Source organism: Callithrix jacchus, chromosome 19 (genome assembly GCF_049354715.1).
Source record: "Callithrix jacchus isolate 240 chromosome 19, calJac240_pri, whole genome shotgun sequence".
NCBI lineage: Eukaryota > Metazoa > Chordata > Mammalia > Primates > Cebidae > Callithrix > Callithrix jacchus.
In genome coordinates, this window is record NC_133520.1 from 13060099 (window position 1) to 13087496 (window position 27398).

The 27398-nt window shown below is 36.0% G+C and overlaps 1 protein-coding gene and 1 non-coding gene across 2 annotated transcripts in view; both read left to right on the forward strand.

Moving 5' to 3' along the window:
- The window catches only part of USH2A (usherin), an 815757-nt gene that overhangs the window by 299585 nt on the left and 488774 nt on the right, over positions 1-27398 (forward strand). Inside the window, exon 22 of the mRNA XM_002760516.6 lies at positions 16098-16228. Coding sequence (XP_002760562.4) covers positions 16098-16228 — 131 coding nt within the window. The remainder of the gene's footprint in view (positions 1-16097; positions 16229-27398) is intronic.
- On the forward strand, positions 13031-13137 carry LOC118149567 (U6 spliceosomal RNA). Its single transcript, XR_004737145.2, has one exon. It is a non-coding gene; the product is annotated as a U6 spliceosomal RNA (small nuclear RNA).

The window sequence follows — 27398 nt, forward strand, 5'->3', positions numbered from 1 at the left end:
GATACTTAATGTAGATGAAAGGTTGATGGGTGCAGCAAACCACCATGGCACGTGTATACCTATGTAACAAAGCTGGACATTCTGCACATGTATCTCAGAACTTAAAGTAAAATAATTTTAAAAAATAATGAAGTTCAAAGTCAGTATTTGTCTTGGAAATACAAATTAAAACTAAAATAAGATTTCATTTTAAATCTATTGAATGCTAGTTGGTGTCTTTCAGAAATGCCATGCCAACCTCTTCTAATCCTAGAAATGTTTTGCCTGACATGGGTTGAAAACTATTTATAAGGTATGGAAAGGGAATTACATAACTTGAGAAGTTTCTTGCAGTGATCTCAGAAATGAAATGGCAGTTAGATGGCAATTTTACTTTATTAATTTATAAATTTATGCACTATTTCAGAGTTTTGAGATCATGCAATTCAATGTCTCCATGTCAGACTAGAAACCCATGGGCTATTTCGTGCAGGAAATGAGCACGATAGCACGTATATGTTTCATAAAGTATCTGGTGGATATTACTTTTTTGATTCTTTATCATTTGAAGTTTGTAAAGCATGATCAGTCTTTATAAGGGTAACATTTAGACAGACACAGATTTTAATTGTTCTAAGGAGAAAATGGGGGATTATTTAAAAAGATGGAAAGAAAACATTCTTTGAGCTAAAAGCAGAACCACCATTTGACCCAGCAATCCTGTTACTGGGTATATACCCAGAAGAATATAAATCACTCTACCATAGAGATACATATATGTGGGTGTTCACTTCAGCACTATTCACAATAGCAAAAACACAGAATCCACCTAAATGCCCATCAGTGACAGACTAGATAAAGAAAATGTGGTACACATATAGCAGGAAATACCATGCAGCCAAGAAAAAGAAGGAGATCATGTCTTTCGTAGGAACATAGAGCTGGATGCCATTATCCTTAGCAAATTAATGCAGGAGCAGAAATCCAAATACTGCATGTTCTCACTTATAAGTGGGAGTTAAATGAAGAGGACTAGTGAACACAAAGGAACAACAGACACTGGGGTCTATTTGAGGGTGGAGGGAGGGAAGGGAGAGGAGCATAAAATTGGGTATTAGGCTTAATTCTTGGATGATAAAATAATCTATTCATCAAATCCCCATGACACAAGTTCATGTATGTAACAAACTTTCACATGTACCCCCAAACCTAAAATAAAAGTTTTTATAGAACATGTTTCTTTGTTTTATACAGATCAAAATGAAATCATTTCTTAATACTTCTTGTACATCAAAGCACATAATTCTTGTTTTTTTCCTACAGGACTTCCCGACTTTTTAATCCTAATCTATACTTCCACTGTAATTTTTAGAATGCTAATCTAATATTTCTTGAAATTTTTTGTAGTAAGCAGCTGAAAAAATTGATTTTTCAAAAGCGAGAAATAATATATGTTTAAATAATAAGGTAACACAACTTTGGTATTCTAAAAAATAGATGTTTGGGGATTTATTCCAGGGCACTCATATTTTCAGGTTAGTTTTCAATTGTTATTTTGTCAAGTATAATCGATGTAGATTTTGTTATTCATGTATTTATAGAGCTGGTTAGCCATAAATATTTTATGAATGGAGACTTTTCTAGCACCACCTAATGGTAGTCAAGTAAAAAGAAAAAGCTTTTCTAATTTAGGAACTGTTTTGCATAATTTAAATTAAACTGTGTAACCAGAGTTACTTCTATATGAAACTGAACTTTTACATTTCCTAATGCACCAACTAGACACTGGAAATCCATCTCTGAGCAATTGGATTAGGTAGGAATGAAGCAGAAGGGATATTTGATCATGAAGCCAAAGGGTTTCTGCTGTCTTTATGTGTGCAAGAATAAGAAAATGCCTAGGTAATAGAATATATTAATTTTATGTGAAGATTTTCTTTTTAATCTCAGGAGCCAATTGAATGAGAGTCCTGAAAAAAGCATATTTTGACTATTGTATTGTCATATTTTGTTGGTCTTGTTTTTCAGTAGTTATGTCTTTGAACAATTAACACTATTGGTTTATTAAAGCATTTTTTAAGTTTCTGATAGATATCCTTTAAACTGAGTCATATCATTCTGATCATAATATTAGAATTTTTTTGTTGAATATGAGTCAAAGAACATGGTTTAGATCCATAACTCTTAACTCAGGCTCTACCCACTTATTTCATATATTTCCTAGCAGGACTTGAAGAATGTGTTATCTGTTGTATCCCTAGGATTGAGATTAATGGATTTGGTTAATGTGTCTGAAGGAGAAGGAGAATTTAGGGATAGGACCAGATTCTGACACTTTTCATCCTTGTCTCAACACTTTGGTTTGATACTTCCTTCTATGATATAAAGAGGAAATACTAGGTGGACTGCAGATACAGGAAGGTTTTTTTGTGTTTTTTTGTTTGTTTGTTTGTTTGTTTGTTTTTGAGATGGCATCTCACTCTGTCACCAGGCTGGAGTGCAGTGGCATGATCTTGGTTCACTGCAACATCCACCTCCAGGGTTCAAGTGATTCTCTTGCCTCAGCCTCCCAAGTAGCTGAGATTACAGGTGTGCCACCACATCCAGCTAATGTTTGTATTTTTAGTAGAGATGGAGTTTCACTGTGTTGGCTAGGCTTGTTTTGAACTCCTGACCTAAAGTGATCTGTCTGCCTTGCCCTCTCAAAGTGCTCGGATTAGAGGCATGAACCACTGTGCCTGGCCAGTTACAGGTAGTTACAAAAATCAACAAGAAAGAGATAGTCTGGTAGTGGTAGTAGTTTCCAAAAAGTGCCTTCTCTCAGACTGCATTTTCTTCCCTTCTATGAACATTTATTTACTGATGCCCTGTAATGCCCTTCACTTCATTGTGCACTCACTGAATTTTAATTCATTCTTCACAGTCCAGTTCAACCATCACAGCTTCTGTTAACTTTTTCTGTACATTATTTTGCTCTCATTTCAACAAAATTTGTCACTGTTTTGCTGTGTTATACCTGTAGATTACATGTCTTTCTTGTACTGGTTCTTTATAATATTTTGTACTCATTTGGATACAAATAATTCTACTATAGGATGGGTTTCCCTTCAAATAAGTATTATACCTTTCTTATTTACCTTTATTTTTCAGAGCAAACATGTATTTTGCTGAAAGCAAAGGCCAGTTGATGGAACTAATATATCTTTAAGTTATTGCCTACTGTTTATTTTCTCTAGTTTTATATTTTAATGTAGATGGATGTTTTCATTTCTTCCTTTCATTCATCATTTTTTTATTCCTGCTAAAAGTTAACTAGTATTTGTTGTTAGTTTTTTTGTTTTGTTTTGTTTTAGAGACAGGGTCTTACTATGTCACTATCTTGCCTAGGCGGGACTCAACCTCCTTGGTCTAAGTGATCTTCCTGCCTTGGGCTCCCAAATAGCTGAGACTATAGACATATGCCGCTGTGCCTAGCTGGGTTTTTGTTTTGTTTTGTTTTGTTATTTTTAACATCATATAATACTTGATTGACTTTTCTCAACTCATGGATCAATATCTGTTTTTAATGTAAAATATTGTTAACCTTGTTATTGAAAATGAAAAAGAGAATGTCTGGCTTAAAGTCTATTCTAAATTTTTGAAAAATTCTTATGAGAATATGATCATCTATATAAAGGATACATCTGGAAAATACAGATATGTTTTTAAGAGAGATTCAGAGTTTACAAGAAATATTTCTTGAATATGAAGATGAGTAGACAATTGAACAAATATGTAGATAAATATATCAATCTTTATAAAATATAAAATGGCATTAAAAAGAGAAAAAATTATCACTGCTGTCACTTATTGCTGTTGCAGAGGTCCTATTAATGCAATAAAAAATAGGAGTTTAAAAGTTGGACATAAATTGATCAGTTGATTATTATTTTCTGATACTACTTCCTGAAAATCCAAGATAATCCAATGAAAATATAGAACTAGCTGAACAGTCTACAAACGGACCCGAGTCCAGAGAAATATATATAAAGCAGTTGCTTTCCTGTTCTCACAAAATTACTCATAATATAAATAGAAACTTCTCTTTCAAATTGGGATGTAGAAGAGTGAGAAAGAAATTCATGTGCATGGCAACAACAAGAAAAAGCAGACTTAATAAATATGTTTTCTTCTGTGAGGCTATCAAGGAGCAGGCGATGAAGAAAACCCTGGCTTAACTGAATTTACAAAGAAATGCTTCATAGGTGATCGGAGTGCTGTGGTAGCTTCTATATCTGAGGCTAAGCAGTTGTTCTGTTCAGACAGCAGAGGAGTATGCTACTATAGATGGGGAGACTTTTTAGGGCCAATGGGAAATCATCTAGCCTTAGAGAACAATGTGGCCTAGTAAGATGAAATGAGATCTAGAAGTCTAAATGCCAAAGCCAGCAGCTCAGCCCCAGGTTCCACTATTATTCTCCACACTTGAATTTTGCCAGGATAATGTTGGTTGAAGAGGCCTTAGAAGTAGATTCCTCTGAAATCTTGCCATGATTGGATTCCAGAATTATGAAGAAATTTAATCCAAATGTGAACCAAAAATATTTGTGATCCCAGCCAAGTCCCCTTGCTAGCTCAAATATGGATAAGACCAAATCGGTGGCATCCTCCATGGTTGAAGGTTGGACTAAACACAGGTGAACTAAATATGATTGAAGCCCAACTTCAGTTCTACACAGTCAGTAGAAGTATAGCCACAGATTGCCAAATTACTGTAAATTAGAAAGCAAAAAATTTAAAGCAAATATTGTCAACATTTTTAAAAACATAAAGGTAAAATTCATATAATGGGTGAAAAGATGAAATATCTTAAGAGATACAGGGTAACTCTAAGAAGAAATAAAATGGAAATTCTAGATCTTAAAAGTATAAAGCTGCAATAAAAACTTTATTGGATAGGTGTAGTAGCAAATTGGTCAGTGCAGAATAAAAGATGAATGTATTTAAACACGTCGTTATGAAGTGACCAAACAAAAAAGAGAAAAAAGATTGAAAAAATAAACAGATCAATACCATGTAGAATAATATCAGGAAATTTAACATACATGGAGACATGGGTTCCAGGGAGAAGTAGGCAGAAAAAATATTTGGAGAAATAACTGTTGCTAAATATTCAAATTTGATGATGAAATAACCTAAAAATACGAGAAAGTCAATGAATTCAAGTAGAATAAATATAATAAAATCACATATTTGGTAGTCATAGTCCAATTTCTAAAAACAAAAGATTAAGGAAATAAAACCTTAAAATCAGCTAGAGAAAAAGAAAAAGACACTATATAGGAGAGAACAGTGAAAGGAATGAAGGCTAACATTTCATCAAAAATAATTGAGGCTAGAAGATAATAGAATACCTTTAGAAGCTTTAAAACATCAATCTCAATTCTATATTCAGTAAACATATTATTCAAAAAATAAGTTGAAAGACATTTTTAGATTAAAAAATGAGTTACTATATCATGAATAATCTTGCATTACAAGAAGTGCTAAAAATATTTTAGACTAAAAAAATACCAATGGGGCCGGGCGAGGTGGCTCAAGCCTGTAATCCCGGCACTTTGGGAGGCCGAGGCGGGTGGATCACGAGGTCAAGAGATCGAGACCATCCTGGTCAACATGGTGAAACCCCGTCTCTACTAAAAATACAAAAAAAAAATTAGCTGGGCATGGTGGCGCGTGCCTGTAATCCCAGCTACTTGGGAGGCTGAGGCAGGAGAATTGCCTGAACCCAGGAGGCGGAGGTTGCGGTGAGCCGAGATGGCGCCATTGCACTCCAGCCTGGGTAACGAGAGCGAAACTCCGTCTAAAAAAAAAAAAAAAAAATACAAATGATAACTCAGTTGTGAGGAAAGAATGAAGGAAAATGGAAATTAAACATGTGAATTAAGAGAAAGTCTTGTTAAAAATTCTTTTGAAGGTATTTGACTCATTAAAACAAGAAATTTAAATATATTCTGCATATATACAAAATTAATATTAAACTACATATATAAAAGTAAACTATGAAAAAATAGTACAAATGATTGAACAATGGTAAATGAAAATATGTTGCTATAAGGGTCTTATATATGAAGTAGTATAATGTTGATTTGTGATAGTATTTGAGTTAAGAATGCATATGATGACCCTTAGAGAGCCATTTTAAAAAGTCTAGGTAAAGAGCTGGAAAAGATAGCAAAATGTGAGGGAACTCCTCTAATCCATAACAAGATAGGGAAACCACAGCAAAGGAGCAAATAGTAAATAACAACAACAACAAAAAAAGAATTCAAACAGCAAGATGGTAAAATTAAATTCAAACCGTATTAACGATTATGTTGAATATAAATGCACATAACACAATAAAAAAAGAATGAATTATTCAACTGGCTAAACAGGCAAGACTCTTAGAGGTACTGGGTACAAGAAACATACTTTAAGTATAAAAACACAAATAGCTTAAAAGTAAAATATAGAAAAAAAACCATGAAACATCTATCATAAGAAAATATCAGTGACAATATTTATATCAGCCAAAATAACCTTTAAGGCTAGTAATATTACTAAAGAGACATCTTATAATGAGAGTCCATTGATTAAAAAGAAATTATACTAAAGGTGCTTATATGTAGTAACAGAGTTTCAAAATAAATAAAGCAGGAGTACGTATATATAGTAATAGAGTTTCAAAATACATAAAGCAGAAGTTTACAAACTAAAGGATAAACTAGACAAATTCACTCCTGTATTTCAAGATTTTTAAATGATTTTCTTAGTAATTAATAAAAGAATTTGATAAAAATCTATAAGAATACAAAAACATCAAACACACTATCAATAAATTTAAGTGATAGTTGTACTTTTTATCTAAAACTAGAAAATAACTATTGTTTTTCAAATGTACATATTTTCCATGTACATTTGAAAGTATATGCACTGCAAATATTCTACAGCTAATATGCTAGGCCATAAAAGAATCTTAATACATTTCAGAAGTTGAAGTCAGAGTATATTCTCTGTTTATATAGAATTAAGTTAGAAATCAATCTGAGAATGCTATCTGGAAATTTTTTCTTTTTCTTTTTCTTTTTTTTTTTTTTTTTTGAGATGGAGTTTCTCTCTTGTTACCCAGGCTGGAGTGCAATGGCGCCATCTCGGCTCACTGCAACCTCCGCCTCCTGGGTTCAGGCAATTCTCCTGCCTCAGCCTCCTGAGGAGCTGGGATTACAGGCACGTGCCACCATGCCCAGCTAATTTTTTGTATTTTTAGTAGAGACGGGGTTTCACCATGTTGACCAGGATGGTCTCAATCTCTTGACCTCGTGATCCACCCGCCTCGGCCTCCCAAAGTGCTGGGATTACAGGCATGAGCCACGGAGCTGTGGTTTTAATTGAGAAGCCTGGGAAAGCCACCCGCCGAGGGCAGGACAGGAGCTGGTTGCAGGTCTGAAGGAGAGTACTGTTTTGCAGTGCTGGAGGTGGGAGAGGCAGCACAGAGGGGAGAGAGGAATGAAGGGTCGCCTGGAGCTCACGGGGAACATTTTTGGAGGACAAATTCAGAATCATGAAACAACTTTTTTTTTTTTTTTTTTTTTTTTTTTAAGACGGAGTTTCGCTCTTGTTACCCATACTGGAGTGCAATGGCACGATTTCGGCTCACTGCAACCTCCGCCTTCTGGGTTCAAGCAATTCTCCTGCCTCAGCCTCCTGAGTAGATGGGACTACAGGCACGCACCACCATGCCCAGCTAATTTTTTGTATTTTTAGTAGAGACGGGGTTTCACCATGTTGACCAGGTTGGTCTCGATCTCTTGATCTCGAGATCCACCCGCCTCGGCCTCCCGAAGTGCTGGGATTACAGGCATGAGCCACCGCGCCGGGCAAATAACACATTTCTAAATGTCCTACCAATCAAAAAAAAGGGAATTTTTCATAATTAAAAATAAAATATAACATGAGCTTTTTGGAATGCAGCTCAAGTCACGCCTGGAGAGAAATGTATAGGTTAAATGATTATCTTAGAAGAAAGAAATCCAAGCTTTCCTATGCTTCTTATTAAAACAGGCAAAAAAGAACAAACTAAGCCCAAAGTGGTAAGAAATCTTAAAATATTAAGACGAGATTGGGTATCAATGAAATAGAAACAGAGGACAAAGCCTAAAATTGGTTTGCAAGCATAATGGGTGTTGGGGAGTGAAGGGTGGTAGAGGAGAGAGGGAGGGAGAGAAAGGAAAGAAGAGGAAGAGAGAAAAATATTTTGGATTAATTAAAAAAATCTATCAATATGATTTATCACATTAATAGAGGAAACTAGCATAGCAAAAAATCATATCATCTCAATAGAGTTGAGAAAATTTCACAACATTTTACATGTACTCGTAATGAAAACTTTCAGCAAACTAAGAATAGGAGGGTGAAGGACCACTACAATATTCCACAGCTTATGTATAATAGCATATAATATATACATATAATATAATCGTGAAATAGTACATGTTTTGTTTTTAATATAGTGATCAAGTTTTCATTCAAATTTTATCAGTTTTAGCCACTGCTAAAACAATACAATGACATAAAATTTATAAATATTAAAAAGAAAATGTATTTGTCATTGACATAATTTTATGTTTATGCTTTAAACAATCTTTGAAAAAGTATTAGAACTAATAAATGAACTTAGATTGCAGAATACAATGTTAATATAAGTAAAATTAATCAAATATACTAGCAATAAACTTTTTAAAAATATAGTTGGATTTAAAAGAACATTCAAAATACAGCACTTAAATTTAACAAAAGGCAAAGATTTGTATAGCCAAAGCTATAAAACATAACTTAGATAAATCAATGTAAACCTAAATAAATGAAGATTTATCATATTTGTGGATGAAAAACAAAATGTTGTTAAAATAACCATTTTCCTCATCAATTTATTCATTTAATATAATTCCAATCAAAATTCCAGCAAGCTTTTTTGCAAAATTCCCAACTTGATTCTACATGTTGAAAGGATATGTGTGAGACCTAGAATATCCAAAATACTATTGAATAAACTATTTAAAAATTGATGGACTTAGCCATTTTAAGATTTAAAATAAAGCCATAACAATCAAGGTTTTTATAATATTCATATAAGTACTGGCAAATTAATCAGAAATAGACTCAGACTTCCGATGTCAATTAAAATTTGATGGCGCTAAGGCAATTCAATGGGGAGAGTATAATCTGTTCAACAAATAGTACTGTATAATGTGTAGTAGTAAAAAAAGTTTGACCCTTACCTCACATCATGCATTCAATTTAATTTGAGCTGGGTTCATAGACCTAATAAATAAAAGCTGAAATTATAAAGCTTCTAGAAGAAAAATGAGAAAATATCTTGGTCATCTTGGTGTTGGTAAAGATTTCTCAGACAAAATACAACCAAAGCACTAATGATTAAAAATTATAAATTTAGCCAGGAGCGGTGGGACGTGCCTGTAATCCCAGCACTTTGGGAGGCCGAGGTTGGCGGATGATGAGGTCAGGAGATCGAGACCGTCCTGGCTAACTCAGTGAAACCCCTTCTCTACTAAAAATACAAAAAATTAGCAGAGCATGATGGCACGCATCTGTAGTCCCAGCTACTCAGGAGGCTAAGGCAGGAGAATCACTTGAACCTGGGAAGTGGAGGTTGCAGTGAGCCAAGATTGCACCATTGCATTGCCTTTTTTTTTTTCCTGAGACTCTGTCTCAATAAAAAAAAAATAAAAAAGGTGAATTCAGCTCCAAGAAAAAATATTAAGAAAATGAAAAGATGAGTCAGACTAGGTAAATGTTTAACTTAGAAAATGCCAAGCAGTTTTCCAAAATGATTGTTTGGTTTTGCATTTACATTAGCAATATATGAGAGTTTCAATCTCATCACATGTTCCACAGAATTGGGTGTTTTTAGTTTTAGCTGTTCTAGTGAGTATAGAGATGTGTCTCATTGTAGTTTTAACTTGCAGTACCCTGGTGAGTGATGAAACTGACTGTTTTTCTTGTGAGTACTGGTTTTTTGCATATCAGGATTTCTAGTCAAGCGATTGTTTGGACGTTTTGCTCATATTCCATTGGGTGGCTTGGGTTTTTATTGAGTTGTAGGATTTGTTTATATATTCTACATGTCAATTCTGAGACTTTGAATTTCTGATAGAATTTTTAAAATCTATGTAATTTTTCGCAGCTTTTTCATTCATACTAGGGACTTGTATTACAGGTTCCTTCTCTTGCTTTGGATTTTGGAAAGCAGAATTTTCATCAGCTGAAATGTGTTAGCTACTGTTTTCTTTTTGTTTTTACAGTAGCTTTGTATGGCTATTACCTGACAATTTCCAAGTGTTTTGAAATGTCTTACATGTTCCTGGGTCTCCAATAACTAACTTATGTTGACTAGGATAAAGGCTTTTGGATGGCTTTTTATGTTTCTTAGTTCAAGAGAGACACATTTGGTTTTTGATAAATATTTGTGTTGAAGTCTAGCATACATGCAGAAAAGTGCAAAAAGTAGTAGTGTACAGGTTGACCCATTTTTATAAACTGGACAGCCTTGAGTACCCAGCACCCACAGTACAAAATAGAACACAACTGGGCCCCCAGTGGGCCTGCCTAGTGCCCTTTCTAAATCACAGCCAGGATTACTCTATCCTGACTTCTAACATCATAGATTGATTTTTGTCTGGTTTTGAACTTGATTTAAGTGGGATCATACAGTATATATTCATTTGTTCTTAGTTTCTCTTACACAATACCATGGTTGTGAGACTTATGTGTAGAGTTGGGTGTAGCTATAATTTGTTCATTCTCATTGCTATATTTGTTGTTTCTACAGTTGAATGACATTTGCGTATGTTTCAGTTTGGAGGTGTAATGGAAGGTCTTGCTGTAAACATACTTGTATATCTTTTGATCCTATGCATTTGGGTGGGGCTGGATATATATCAAGTAGTCGAATGGCTGGATCAAAAGATATACATATCAGAAGATACATGGATAATTTAATAAATACTGTCAGTTTTTCAAAGAGATTGTACACTCCAACTAGAAGTTTATGAATGCTGCATGTGTAGATATTATTATATTATACATTATAAATTTAACATTTAACTTATTTAATATGTCTTATATAGTTATATGTAATATACATGTGTGTATGTGTATATATACACATATACAGTAGTTGCACATATTTGGCTACACATTGTGCTTCCTTTTCATTTTAGACATTCTAGCAGATGGTAGTGGTATTGCACTGTATTTTGCATTTCTCTGATGACTAATGATACCGACCATTTTTCCTATGTTATTTTCTGGCAATGTATCTTGGTATCAGATATATGAATTGCAAATATCTTCTCTCATTATGTCATTTGTCTTTTCATTCTCTTATTCATACCTTGTTAATTCTAACGTGGTCTAATTTATCAACTTTTCCCTTTATATTACAGCTTCACCTTTATCATTTAAGAATTCTTTGCCTAATCCATGGCCCTGAAGGTGTATGATTTTTATGATTAAATATTTAAAGTTATAAAGCCTCTACTTGAAATTTAAATATTTCCATGTAGAACTTGGATTTTTCATATTTTTAGAATGTTAGGCCATGGACGTAAGTTTATTTTACATATCTTATGTATACCATTTGCACCAAGTAAGTGTTCCTTAAATGTATCTTGAATGAATGAATATAGAGGTGCAAGAGATGCTCTATTCTTTAAACACTAGAAACAAAAAACAATTGAATTTTAGGACATTTTCTTTCTTACTCATTTTTTGAAAATCAAAACCTAAATTTCGGCAAGTGAGAGAAGTATAATTTTCACTTGTCTGCCCATTTTAGTCAGCGTTTCAGCTTAACACAAACATTAAAAGCAAAAAATATTTTGTCACTGCTGAGCTCTGATCCACAACTCTTCTTATTCCTGGGCCTGGGATGAAAACAGGTTTGTGAGGCAGAGAGGAAGACCATAAATTCAACTACATAGCTGTATTAAAGATTCTGCTCTCCTATGGCACACCACATGTCCACTTTTAGTTATTTGGCCAATACAAGTCACATTGCTGAGTCTAAGTCAATAGTTGGGAATCCGTAAATATACGCACTTCCTATAGGAAAAGAGAGTTTTAATAATTTTGAATAGTTATGCATATTACCATTCTGTCTCATGATAAAGCCAATAATATTTTCTTTAAAATGTTTTACATGTTAAGCCAAAGGTTGTTCTATTTATATTTAAATACATTCTTTTTTTATTCAGTTCATTTGAAGAATTGATTACATGATTTCAGCATTTGGCTCAAAAGATAGGATTTATCTATGTCTATAACAATAATTAACTAATTGTCAAGAGTATGATATTTCAGTGAATGTGTGGATTTTTAATTTTGTCCTGGAGTTCATGCAAAAAAAATTCATCATTTATCTTGGCAATGTAAAGAGAAAGATGACAAGATTAAATTATTTGAAAAAGCTGTGGGAAAATCTAACATACAGCGTGAAATCCAATTGCCTTTTACTATACTATAGTTTCCCTTCCTACACGAAATTTTCTTCAATCTGTGTAAAGTATTATATTTTAGTTGCACTAACAGTGCATTTTCTCATATAACCATAAAACTTGAAAATTAAATAATATACCTTAGAAAAACACATGCACTTGCATATTTCTTAGTGTGTAATTTTTATAAGATTCCCAGGCATCACTTGACTAAATATTCCTGTAATTCTTACTGATTTATTTTCATTCATCAGATTTCTCTTGAATTAAAGACAAGTAATTGTCTTCCCAGATGGAGCAATTATTGGTATCTTCCAACACCCAATTCCTTGCTTTCATTCTCCTCTTTACTAGCACATAGATGACTCCAACACACTGCTAGAGAGTTTTGCTGTCTTCATGTTCCAAATTGTAGCTATTCTTTTGTGAAATAAGCTGGAACTGTGTAATTTTATAGGAATAGGTTTTATTATAACATATGATACCAAATATCACATTTGAAAAATGGTGACAGAGTGCTCATTTCGGCAGCACATATACCAAAATTGGAGTGATACAGAGAAGATTAGCATGACCCCTGCGCAAGGATGATGCACAAATTCATGAAGCGTTCCATATTTTTTAAAAAGAAAAATGGTGACAGAAAGATAAGACTTCTTAAGTACTTAAGTACTTCTTAAGTTACTCTCAACCATAAGGAGAGAAGCTTAAGAGAAGGAAACAGTTGGTCAAAATATAATTGTTCTCTGCTTAGGATGCAAACAGACTTTATGTCTGTGGTTCTACTGGCAGAAATCTTTCTTTTATCTCCCCGGTCTACCCTAATAATTTCTATGTCTCCCATTTTTTTCTCTATCAGATGTTTCTAATTAGTGTTCTGTACCCACCTTCTACTCATTCATTTCCTCAGTCCTTATCACCAAGCAGTCAGGAGTCTGTCCATTCTACTCAACTGAAAAAGATCATGTCATTGCCAGCTCCATAAACTTTTCTTCAGTTCTAATTATTCTGGACCTAAAGGAAGTGCTTACACAGTTAGCTAATTTTGCCTCCTTTGAGTTCTCTCCTATCTAGCCTTCCATTTTACAATATTTTCTTGCTCTAACTTTATTATTGATCTTATTCTTTTCTTTTCTTAAATGTGGCCATTTCCATTAAAGGCTTTGGTTCTTTCTCTTCAATCTGTCTCTTAAACATGGCTTTTGACAGGTGATTGCCAATTTATTTTCCTAGCGCCATCTTCTCTTCTGAGATTTAGTTTCTCATTTCCAAATGACAGATAAAGTTTTCTACATCATAACTTCAGTATTCCTAAAACTAAAGATAATTCCTAACCCCCAATTTCTTTCCTTATCTGGCATTTCTATTTCTGTTTATAGTACACCATTTCCCTCAATAATCGATAAAAAGAATGGACCATTTTACCCCACTCCATCACCTCATATCAATATGTCTTAATGTGCCTTCCCTGAAATGTATAGATTTTATTCTTTTAATTAATTCAGTTACTTCTCTGTCTTTATCTTATTCTCCCAAAGCAGTGTCCTTCTGTGTAGCTAAATTATGTCTCCTCTCTATATTTCGCCATCAGTTTTGTTGCCCTAGTCTCAACTTTGAAAATCCTATTTCTGCCCTCCACACAAATTTTAATTTCTTCCATTTACTTATGGGGCAAGTTTCAAATGGGTGGCTCAGTCTTTTCAGTGGACTTATTAGGGAAGATGAGAGCGAACAATACATCGATTAGCAGGAGCCCAAATGAGTTTGACTACTGAAAAGCGATTTGTTGGGGCAAACAATTCTATTCTGTGGTGTGGAAGAGTTGCCAGGAAGGACCACGTCCTGAATCTGACAGCAAGAACGCAACATTCAAGCGGGCCAGAGTAAGAGAATAACAGAGTGTGTAACAGTGAGATGTCAAAATCACTAGGACAAGTTTGTGGAAAATGACCACGAGCGTAAAACGTAGAAGGTGGAGATGCAGAAGTCAAGAACGCCAGGATAAACTTGATTTTCCTTATTGGAAAGTCTAAAGCCTCCATCCTAAACGTAACCTTTGCTGTGACTAAGGGAATGGCACTCTAAAATTGGAACACAGCGTTCATTTCCATCTTTGTCTTCTGTACAGCTTCTCAAGCCAGAACGTACAGATGTAGTCTCACCTATTTCTCCAGATTTATCTAACTCCCTCCTTCACAACCAGCCTCCCTCAAACTTTCCATACCTCTAGGCCTTTGTAAAATTTCCCCCAAATCCTTCATATTCTCTGAAAACAAGCTCAAGCATTATATTGTCTAAAACCGCCCTGTTAATTTTAATCAGGTATTTTGTATATATCCCTATACCATTTATCACATCATATTATAGTTTTTGTTTTTTTTTTTTTTTTACTTGTCTTTTCTCTCAGCTGGAACTCAATGTCAGGTACGGGCTTATTAGTTTTTCTTCTTTGCTGTGTAGCAGAGTACTGTTCAACAAATGTTAGTGTTCCACAGATGTATATTGAAAATGCAATAGTCTAACGTTCACCAAATGATGCCTGCTTTCCTGCCTTCAAACCCAGCTAGTTTTCTCTTACCTCTAATGTACGTTTCACTTCCTTTCTCTTCATCCAAACTCACAAAATATTTACGAAGTACGTCTAGAGGAATCAGAGGTATTTCTACTCAAATCACTATTCATTCATTATTTACTATGGTGTTCTTGAGCTGTTATTTGATTTTCATATATGGTCTTGAGTTTATATTTGATTATCATAGGATAATTTGTCTATTAAAACATACACATTTAATATTTTTAACTGGAGATTCTTTGAAAACAGAGATTGTGTCTCTTTCCGGTTTTAAAACATTAAGCAAAAAGCCTTAGACACAGAAAGAGCTCCACAGTATGTGTTGAGTATGTGTGATACTGGGTGGAGTGGAGATGGGACCGTGTAATGGTAGAGGGAAGGCATTCATAGAGCAGTTGCAACATGCTAAGCTGTGGAAATTTCTATGAGAAAAAAGCATTGTATGTCCTATGCAGGGCTGGAATGACTTCTGAAGGGTTAGTAAAGATCCTGAAATTCTGAAGGTTGCAAAGCATTTGGTTATAGGATGGTATTTCAGCAAATTACCTCCATAGGCCACTTCATGGCAGGTCTTTCCAATATTAGCTTCTGTTACTGAACTGACTCTTTAAACTTCATAAATATTTTAAGCAAGACCCTCTATGTTCCTTTCACTCGTGTCAAAAACCCATTTATTTTTATGACTCTCTGATAATGTTTTCACATTGATACTCTAAGTATCCAATTTTGGGTTGACAATATGTCTTTTTAGGTTGATGAGTTTTTGCATAAATTTAAACTTCATTATATATTGATTAGCAGAAATGCAGGCCTAAGATTCCGAGTACTGATTGGCATTTAAAATGGATATATTTAAAACCAAATGGCCGAGACCATGCCAGGACATTGCTGTGTATAATTTCCTGACTGTACTCACTACATCATAAATAATAATGAGAGTAAATGTACATTTATCAGAAAGAATCAACAAAACGCCGGCACTGATTTGCTGATCACACTTGTCTTACCAGGCATTAAGGCCAGCTTTCGAACAAAGGTGCCTGAAGCTTTGATTCTCTTTGCGGCATCACCTGCCAATCAGGAAGAGTATTTTGCACTTCAGTTGAAGAACGGACGACTTTATTTTCTTTTTGATCCTCAGGTAAATGAGTAATTACAAGAGTTAATATTTTTAAGAATTTAGTAGCTGCGAAGTACTGAGGTAAATGGTTCTGTTTCCACACTAAATCTTTATCCAGAACTTATAAGGTAAGTACTATTATTATCCCCATTTTGCCAATCAGGAAAATGAAGCTTACAAAAGTAATGTGACTTATCCTCAGCTAAAATAGCAGAGCTAACTTTTAAATCACGGTCTGACTGAGAATTTATGTGTTTAACAACCAAAATCCCACCTTATAATGAAGATTAAAACTTTTAAATAAATTTAAAGAGATCTATTTTTATTTTTCTTGATAGCAAAAAATCATGTCTCCTCTCCTTTCTTCCCTTTCTTTTTCATTGTTTCACCAGCAAATATTTAAGTGGCTATCAGTTACTATTGTGCTGGGCGTGGCAGACTGCAATAGTTTTAAAGTTAAATATGCCCATGCCCCTGTGAAACAATCTGCAAAGGATACAGTAAAATGGTCCATTTAAAATGTTTCTAAACTCTATGAAAATAAAGATTTAGGATGCTATATATTATAGGAACATAAAATGAAGAAATAAAGTGTTTTCTGAGTTGTCCATTTTCTCGGGAAATATGATACTTAACTGAGAAACAAATCAATGAGGAAAAGTCCATGCCCGAGCTCCAAAGACTGTGATTTTAGCTACAATCATGGTCAGGACAAGAGCACATGTCTATATTAGAGGGTGTATATTTCAGGTGGGGTAGGACAGGGGAGATACTGATCTCCGCATGGGAAGGTGCTGATCATAAAGTTTCCAGACAGAGTAAGCAGCATATATTAAGTGCCTGAGGTGGATAAGAACATGGCACATTCCGTGTACTTAGACAAATCTTACACGGCTGGGAACAGAGATAAATGGAAAGGTGGTAGACTGAAAAGCTGGGTAGAAATCAAGTCATTTAGGGCCTTGTGAGCAAATGTGAGGATGTGAGTTTTTCCTAAGCTCAGTGGGAAAGCACTGAACAGTTGTCTTCACTTTAGTTGAACAAATATCAGTGAGCATTTGTTACTAGGTATTGTATTAGGCCTGTGAGTAGGTGAGAAATGAGGAAGACTAAGTAAAATATATTCGCTTTCCACTTTCTCAGCTCTTCAACTTAAAACTGATTGTCAGTCACACATTATGCTTGCTAAATAAATGTTCATCATTTTATTCATAAAGCAGGCACAAGATTCAGCCTCTGTATCCAAGTTGCATCTAGGATCACGAACTAAGCGATCTGGCTGAGGATCTCAGCTTCATGCACCCTGGAGATCCATTGACCTCGGAGAGGAAAAGGCAGGGCCTATTTTACCAAGTGTATCTGAGGACCCTGACAGGCTCAAGATGCAGGCCAAGGCCCTGCTTTATGAAGCTGGGAAAGCCACACAATGGCCACTTGAAGGACCAGGGACAGAAAGGCTCCCTCCTTATGACTTGGTAGGGGCCTGCTAACTCCCTGGCTGGTGCACTGTAGGTCCTCAGACATAAGGATTTCTGAGCATCCCCTAGTAATGCAGCTTCTTAAAGGATGCCAGCAGGTGGGCAGTGAGTAAGCAAGAGGAAATAACATCACACCTAAGCAGATCCAGCAGCCAGAGGGAAAGGAAGAAGCAGCAGCCATCGCAGAAGGCAAGGCAGATGGCAACTGAAAAAAAAAATCAGCTGAAGTTGATTCAATTACGTAATGGAAAATATTATTTTTCATTTGAAAACTTTAGATTAATTAGAGGAGAGACACTTTGAGTCTCAGATTAGTAGGTCAGAAGATTAGGTTGAAGAAATCTCTCAAAATACATAATAAAATGTGACCAAACAAGAAAGATAGACACGACTACTATCACAAGAAGAGATTCAGAAGAACAGAAGCACATGCTCAAGAAAAAGAGAAAAAAAGAAAATGCTGAAATGAAAAATAGGAGAGAATATCTGATTTAAGAAGGAATTTATTATAAATCCATTGAAAAGACTCATCAATTTTCTAGTTAAGCAAAGCTGACACTTCCATGAGACCTCTTTGTGCCAGGCATTATTCTAAGTGCTCTTTTTATATGGAAATGTGTACATTTACATACATACTTACAACTATACACGCACACGCCTACACATGCATACACACTCATTTGAACTTTTCAACAACTCTATAAGATAGATACTCTTTTTAAAAATTTATTTATTTTACTTTAGGCGCATACTATATCTGGCATTTCTCCCCATGTTATCCCTCCCCATCTCCCTCTATCTCTCCCCAACCCCCCCAACTGCCCCCAGTGTGTGATGCTCTGCTCCCTGAGTCCACGTGTTATCATTGTTCAACACCCACCTATGAGTGAGAACATATGGTGTTTGGCTTTCTGTTCTTGTGTCAGTTTGCTGAGAATGATGGTTTCCAGATTCATCCAAGTCCCTACAAAGGACATGAACTCATCATTTTTTATGGTTGCATAGTATTCCATGGTGTATATGTACCACATTTTCTTTGTCCAGTCTATCATTGATGGGCATTTGGGTTGGTTCCAGGCCTTCACTATTGGCTGCAATGAATATACGTGTACATGTGTCTTTATAGTAGAACGATTTACAGTTCTTTGGGTATATACCCAGGAATGGGATTTCTGGGACAAATGGAATTTCTATTTCTAGATCCTTGAGGAATTGCCACACTGTCTTTCACAATGGTTGAACTAATTTGCACTCCCACCAACTGTATAAGAGTGTTCCTATTTCTCCGCATCCTCTCCAGCATCTGTTGTCTCCAGGTTTTTTAATGATCACCATTCTAACTGGCAGGACATGATATCTCAATATGTTTTTTTTTTTTTTGCATTACTCTAATGATCAGTGGTGATCGTTTTTTCATATGTTTTTTGGCCTCATAGATATCTTCTTTTGAAAAGTGTCTGTTCATATCCTTCGCCCACTTTTGAATGGGGTTGTTTGTTTTTTTCTTGTAATTCTGTTTTAGTTCTTTGTAGATACTGGATATTAGCCATTTGTTAGATGGGTAGATTGCAAACATTTTTTCCCATTCTATTGGTTGCTGATTCACTCTAATGATGATTTCTTTTGCTGTACAGAAGCTCTGGAGTTTAATTAGATCTCAGTTGTCTATCTTGGCTTTTATTGCCATTGGTTTTGGTGTTTTAGTCATGAAGTCCTTGCCTATGCCTGTGTCCTGGATGGTTTTGCCTACATTTTCTTCTAATGTTTTTATGGTATTGGGTTTTATGCTTAAATCTTTGATCCATCTGGAGTTAATTTTAGTGTAAGGTAGGGATCCACTTTCTGCTTTCTGCACATTGCTAGCCAGTTTTCCCAACAGCATTTATTAAACATGGAGCCCTTACCCCATTTCTTGTTTTTGCCAGGTTTGTCAAAGATCAGATGGTTGTAGATGTGTGGTGTTTCTTATGGAGTCTCTGTTCTGGTCGCCTCTATTTTGGTACCAGTACCATGCTGTTTTGATTACTGTAGCCTTGTAGTATAGTTTGAAGTCCAGCAGTGTGATGCCTCCAGCTTTGTTCTTTTTGCTTAGGATTGTCTTGCCTATGTGGGGTCTTTTGTGATTCCATACGAAGTTTAAAGTGGTTTTTTTCCAGTTCTGTGAATAAAGTAATTGGTAGCTTGATGGGGATAGCATTGAATCTGTAGATTACTTTGGACATTATGGCCATTTTCACGATATTGATTCTTCCTAACCCTGAGCATGGAATGTTTCTCCATCTGTTTGTGTCCTCTCTTATTTCATTGAGCAGTGGTTTGTAGTTCTCCTTGAAGAGGTCCTTTACATCCTTTGTTTGTTGTCTTCCTAGGTATTTTATTCTCTTTGTAGGAATTGTAAATGGGAGTTTGCTTTTGATTTGGCTCTCTGTTTGTCTGTTATTGGTATATAGGAATGCTTGTTATTTCTGTACATTGATTTTGTATCCTGAGACTTTGCTGAAGTTGCTTTTCAGTTTGAGAAGATTTGGGGGTGAGACAATGGGGTCTTCTAGATATAGAATCATGTCATCTGCAAATAGAGACAGTTTTATTTCTTCCTTTCCTAACTGAATACCTTTTATTTCTTTTTCTTGCCTGATTTCTCTGGCCAGAACTCCCAATACTATGTTGAATAGGAGTGGTGAGAGAGGGCATTCTTGTCTAGTGCCTGCTTTCAAAGAAAATTCTTCCAGCTTTTGCCTGTTCAGTATAATATTGGCTGTGGGTTTGTCATATATAGCTTTTATCACTTTATGATACATTCCGTCAATACCTACCTAGTTTATTTAGAGTTTTTAACATGAAGGGCTGTTGAATTTTATCGAAGACTTTCTCTGCATCTATTGAGATAATCATGTGCTTTTTGTCTTTGGTTCCATTTATATGATAAATTACATTTATGGATTTGCATGTGTGGAACCAGCCTTGCATCCCCAGTATGAAGCCTACTTGGTCATGATGGATAAGCTTCTTGATGTTGCAATCTGTTTGCCAGTATTTTATTAAAGATTTTTACATCGATGTTCATCATAAATATTGGCCTGAAGTTTTCTTTTTCAGTTGAGTCTCTGCCTGGTTTCAGGATCAGGATGATGTTGGTCTCATGAAATGAGTTAGGGAGGGTTCCCTCCTTTTGTATTGTTTGGTACAGTTTCAGAAGGAATGGAACCAACTCCTCTTTGTACATCTGGTAGAATTTGGCTGTTAACCTGTCTGGACCTGGACTTTTTTTGGTTGGTAGGCTACTGATTGCTGCCTCTACTTCAGCCCTTGTTATTGGTTTATTCAGGGTTTCAACTTCCTCCTGGTTTAGTCTTGGTAGAGTACAAGTGTCGAGGAATTTATCCATTTCTTCCTGGTTTACTGGTTTATGTGAGTAGAGCTGTTTGTAGTAATCTCTGATGGTAGTTCGTATTTCTGTGGGATTAGTGGTGATATCCCCTTCATCACTTTTTATTGCATCTATTCAATTCTTCTCCCTTTTCTTTTTTATTAATCTGGCTAGTGGTCTATTTTGTTGATCTTTTCAGGAAAAAACAGCTCCTGGATTTATTGATTTGTTTAAAGGGTTTTTTGTGTCTCTGTCTCCTTCAGTTCTGCTCTGATCTTAGTTATTTCTTGTCTTCTGCTATCTTTTGAGTTTTTTTTATCTTGCTCCTCTAGCTCTTTCAATTTTGATGATAGGGTGTCAATTTTAGATCTTTCCTCTCTTCTCTGGTGGGCATTTATTGCTATAAATTTCCCTCTCAACACTGCTTTAAAGGTGTCCCAGAGATTCTGGTAAGTTGTATCTTCCTTCTGGTTGGTTTCGAAGAATATCTTTATTTCTGCTTTCATTTCATTGTTTATCCAGTTGACACTCAGAAGCAAGTTGTTCAGTTTCCAAGTGGTTGTGCGGGTTTGAGTGTGTTTCTTGAACCTGAGTTCTAGTCTGGTTGCACTGTGGTCTGATAGACGGTTTGTTATGGTTTCTGTTCTTTTGCATTTGCTGAGGAGTGATTTGCTTCCAATGATGTGGTCAATTTTAGAGTAAGTGCAATGTGATGCTGAGAAAAATGTATATTCTGTGGATTGGGGATGGAGCATTCTGTATATGTCTATTAGGTCTGCTTGGTCCAGCTCTGCATTCAAGTCCTGGATATCCTTGTTAATTTTCTGTCTCGTTGATCTAATATTGAGAGTAGAGGGTTGAAGTCTCCCACTATTATTGTGTGGGAGTCTAAATCTCATTTTAGGTCATTAAGAACTTGCTTTATGTATCTGGTTGCTCCTGTGTTGGGGGCATACATATTTAGGATAGTTAGCTCTTCCTGTTGGATTGATCCTTTTACCATTATGTAGTGTCCTTCTTTGTCTCTTTGATCTTTGTTGGTTTGAAGTCCATTTTATCAGAGACTAGGATTGCAACCCCTGCTTTTTGTTTTTCTCCATTTGCTTGGTAAATCTTCTTCCATCCCTTTATTTTGAGTCTATGTGTGTCTTTGTATGTGAGATGGGTTTCCTGAATACAGCACACCAATGGGTTCTGACTTTTTATCCAGTTTACCGGTCTCTGTCTTTTGATTGGGGCATTTAGGCCATTTACATTCAATGTTAATATTGTTGTGTGTGAATTTGATGCTGCCATTTTGTTACTGGCTGCTTTTCTTTCCCATTAGTTGACTCATTTTCCTCATTGCATTTTTGGTCTTTGCCCACTCACTCACTGGTTTGCTTTTGCAGTGACTGGTACTTGTTCCTTTCCATGCTTAATGTTTCACTCAGGAGCTCTTGTAGGGCAGGTCTGGTGGTGATGAAATCTCTCAATAACTGCTTGTCTGTAAAGGATTTTATTTCTCCTTCACTTACGAAGCTTAGTTTGGTTGGATATGAGATTCTGGGTTGAAAGTTCTTTTCTTTAAGAATGTTGAATATTGTCCCCCACTTTCTTCTGGCTTGTAGGGCTTCTGCCAAGAGATCTGCTGTTAGTCTGATTGGCTTCCCTCTGTGGGTGACCTGACCTTTCTCTCTGGCTGCATTAGCATTTTTTCCTTAATTTCAACCCTGCTGAATCTGATGATTAGGTGTCTTGGGATTGCTCTTCTTGAGGAATATCTTTGTGGAGTCCTCTGTATTTCTTGAATTTGAAATTTACACTGCCTTTCCAGGCATGGGACGTTCTCCTGGATAATATCCTGGAGTGTGTTTTCCAGGTTGGATTCATTCTCCCCATCATATTCAGGTACACTGATCAAGCATAGATTAGGTCTTTTCACATAATCCCATATTTCTTGGAGGCTTTCTTTTCACTCTTTTTTCCCATCTTGCCTTCTCTTTTTATTTCATTGAGTTGATGTTCAATCTCTGATATCCTTTCTTCTGCTTGATCGATTCGACTATTAAAACTTGTGTTTGCTTCACCTAGTTCTTGCACTGTGTTTTTCAACTCCATCAAGTCGTTTATGTTCTTCTCTAAGCTGGTTATTCTAGTTAGCAGTTCGTCTAACCTTCTTTCAAAGTTTTTGGTTTCTTTGCATTGAGTCAGAACATGTTCCTTTAGCTCAGAAAATTTGTTATTACCCCCCTTCTGAAGCCTGTTTCTATCAATTCGTCATACTCCTCAGTCAAGTTGTGATTCTGTGTTGTTGAGGAGTCGTGATCCCTTGAAAGAGAAGAGGTGTTCTGGTCTTTAATGGTTTCATCTTTTTTGTGCTTTTTTCCCATCTTTGTGGATTTACTTGGCTGTGGAGTCAGGAAGCTGCTTAATGAGGTCCTTTGTCTGCCTGTGGAGGCGCTACTGAGTTTCTAGGGACTCCTTCAGGTTACTAGGGAAGCTCCCTGTGTCTTTTTTTATTTAGACTGGGAGATTAGGCCTGCCTCTTCTGCTGACCAGTAGGCACTGCTGGGTTGTCAAAAACGCTGTCCCGTTGCTACGTAAGCTTATTGTGTTTTTGTTAAAACATGTAGCCCAGTCCCACCCCTCTAGTGGTGGGTTGTGACTTTCCTCCACAGGGCTGGATCTCAGACTGTGGTACTGGCGTCAGACCTTCAGCCCTCTGGAGTTCGTGGGGGAGGGTAGGGACCCGCCCACCGCACCCAGCAGTCTCCCCCTTTCAGCTTCCTCTCTCTCCGGTCATGGGTTAGGGGCATACCCAGGTGCCCCTGCTTACAGCTCCCTCTCTCTCCAGACGGGGGGAGGGGACGGACGATAGCTCAATCCGCAGGCTCTTATTCAACTCTGTGCATGTAAACATCCCCTGTTCTGTGTATTGCTGAGGCTTTGGGGGAAGCACTGTATCTGGACCAGAGCGCCAGAGGGTGAACCTCCGACTCGCTGGTCAGATGCATTTTCTGGGTGAAGCAGTGCCCCTCCCCACCTTGGTCCGTCCTGATGGGCTTTTGCTCACCAGACCTGTTGAAATGTACCTGGTCCCTCGGTTGGAGCTAGGAGATCTCTGGATTTCTGTGTCTCTCTTGCTGGGTGCTGTGCACTGGAGTTGTGTCTAATCAGCTATCCTGGATCTTCTTGAGGTAGATACTCTTAATATTCCCATTTTACAGGTAAGGAATCCAGGTCGCAGGTAAGTTAACTTTTCCCCAAGTCAGAACACTAATAAGTGTCCAAGCCACATCATAAACACAGGCAATCAAGCTCCAAAGACCATGATTTTAGCTACAATGCTACACTGCTTTTCAGCATGAAAGAAAGATGGTTGTTAATATCCTGAAATTCAGGAAAAAATCCACCTACGCACCACACTGTAAACAAATATTTCAATAAGTAATCTAAGCAAAAGGAAAAATAATAGAGTCAGGAATATAAAAAGAAGCATCAGTGAATAATAAATCTAGCAATATTAAGTTATGCCTAAATATTTAATGACAGGATGAATAGAACTCTGTTTTAGAGTGCCAAATAAGAATCTTTGAAAGAGAAGTATAGCAAGGACAAGGGAAAACAAACTGTTATTAATCATTTGTTGCTAAAATTAGTGAGAATCAAAGGAGAGGAAAGATGAGTGAATTTAAAGTTTTAAAGTTATCAGCTTAGTGGCGGAGTGTGGGTGGAATAAGGGAATAGATTATATTGATGTTTTGTTGTCGTTAAATAGGGCACATGCCTGATTTTAAATGTTGTAGAAAACTAAGTTAGATACTACTAATAAAAATGTTCTGCAGAACATCCAAATTAACAAGGCTAAGTTCAAAAATCAGAAAATGAAAGTGGAGAGTGTGGTAAAATAGAAGACTGTCATTGAGAAAGAAAAATCTGGCTCGGCTTTTTCCCCTTCAACCTGTTACTGTCTGGAGATATTTAAGAAGAAGCCAGATGGAGAAAACCTAATCACAGAAGCACTTATTTATAGAGCTTTAAAGTATACAAAGTGGGTTCCTGTTAATGATCTCATCTCATTCTTGAAGTAGCCCCTTGAGGTTGATATTGTTTTCATCCCTGCTTTAGATGAAGTGGCTTAACTAGGGTCATAGAGTGGTTTAGGGACAGAACTAGCACTGAATTCAATTATTTGAATAGCACTGAATCATTTCACTCGATGCAACTTTGCTAAGAATGTATTGGACTCCGCAGTTAAGCACTGGGAACAGAGAAATGAACAAAATGCAACTCATTAGAATTCTGGCCATTGGTTGATCATCACAGATTTTGAGTATTTATAGCCCCCTCAGCCCCACTAAATATGGTACAGTCATTGGAGAATTAATCCAAAAATGATTTCCCCAAATCTGAAGCATGACTGCTCTCTCTTTTGACATTTGGTGCTACTTTTTCTAAAGGATGCCATACTCTGCAGCATAGGAGGGTAAAGGGGTCAAACAGTACTTAACGGAGAATGGCAGCTGGGAAACTCATCTGGAAGGGCTCGTCTTTTTCATTTCCTTTACAGTGATCACCTGGACAGGCTGGTGCTAAACGTGGCAAAGAGTTCAGAGAAACATTCACAGGGCATTGCCCATCATTTCTGCCCCCGCCTTACACTTCTCACTCACACAGTTACTTAGAGTTCTTGTCACTGCCATTAGCTTTTTCAGTTGCTCTGTCCCTACCCTGTAGAGCCAAACCCTAACCTGTGTACATAGTCCATAAGTGCCAGCCAAATATTAATAAAATTGTTAAAGCCAAGTTGAGGGCTAAGGGGAGTGGGGAGGGTTTAATTATGTCTAGTAAGTAAATGTTTATCTGAAATAATCTCTCTCCATAAGGTAAAAGCTGCTTGAGTTTTAATTTTTTAAAAAATATATAAGGTATGGGTTGAGCAGGATGGCCTTAGGATCTAGCTAGGGAAATGTAATCAGATGCATTACACTAAGTGCTCATGGGTCATGATGCTATCTATATATGAAACAATGAGCTCATGCTAGCAAAGACGGGGTCCTTCCTTACCTCCAAGGAATTTGTACTCTAATGCAGGTACTAAACATATTCTCTAAATTTATAATGAAATCCTCACTCGTTTTTAGACAAAGTGTTAAAACTGAGGAACGGTGAAAATTTTGAATACCCTTCTCTTGTTTGCCCCCCTTTTCCAAAGTAATATCAGTGCAGCTTCTTGTATGAAGTTAGAGCTATCCTGGGTTTAAAGAAGGATAGAAGTTTATTTCACATGCCTTCTATTCGCATTACATTTATTTATACTTTAAATACTTTGGGTTCCACTTTAAGCCACTTTTCCTCCTTTAATCTTTAAATGAGGATGAGTTTAGTGAATATCATATTATACTAATCATATGAGTAATTATGTACTTAGAGTGTCTTTCTTATCAGGCTGTATTATCCAGTGAGAACAAAGTCTAGGAATGTTTTGTGCACAGATATTTCCTCAGGATTTAGAACAGTCCTTGGAACACAGTAGATGCTCAGTAAGTAAATGGTCACTGACATATTACCTGGCTGACTGACTCAATAACTTGGTAAAATACTACTACTCATAATTGAAGAAAATTACCCAAGTTCTGGGTTAAAACATCTAGTTTTGTAATAATTATATAAAGAGCTAGTTGTTATAAGTTTATTTTATTTTATTTTTTAAATTAGAGACAAAGTCTTGCTGTTTTGCCAGGTTGATCTCGAACTCCTGGCCTCAAGCAATCCTCCCACCTTGGCCTCTCATAGTGCTGGGATTGCAGACATGAGCCACCATGCCTAGCCTTGTTTAAATTTATCTGTTTTTCAGATAATTTGACTTTAATCAGGAAAAAATAAGATGGTTCTTTTTAAGTTGTTTTTACTGAACTCATTCAAAATAACCAAATTTTGAATTATGAAGAGAATTTCAAGGAATTTTAAAGTAATTGTCTAGCACATATTTTAAAATAACTGGAGGTCCTCATGTACTTTGCTCTTTTTAATATATCTTAATAAAATGTAGTAATATAATTCCTTATATAACAACGTAATACTATATAGAAGCTATAGATATAAAAATATATTTGATTTGTCTTCCAACTATCCAAGGCATTCTACTGAATAAATGTTTAGGGAAAGAGAGATTCTTCATAGTATACAAAATTAGAAATGTGTATATTATAAACTGGACACTTATCATTGTTAAAAGATACAATAAAGAAAAGTTAACTCCATCTTTTAATTACTGTAATTTTTGTTATGTCCAACAATTAGCTGTATTTTTCCCATTCTTCATTTAATTAAATTGAATTTTGAGTATATTTGTTCAGAT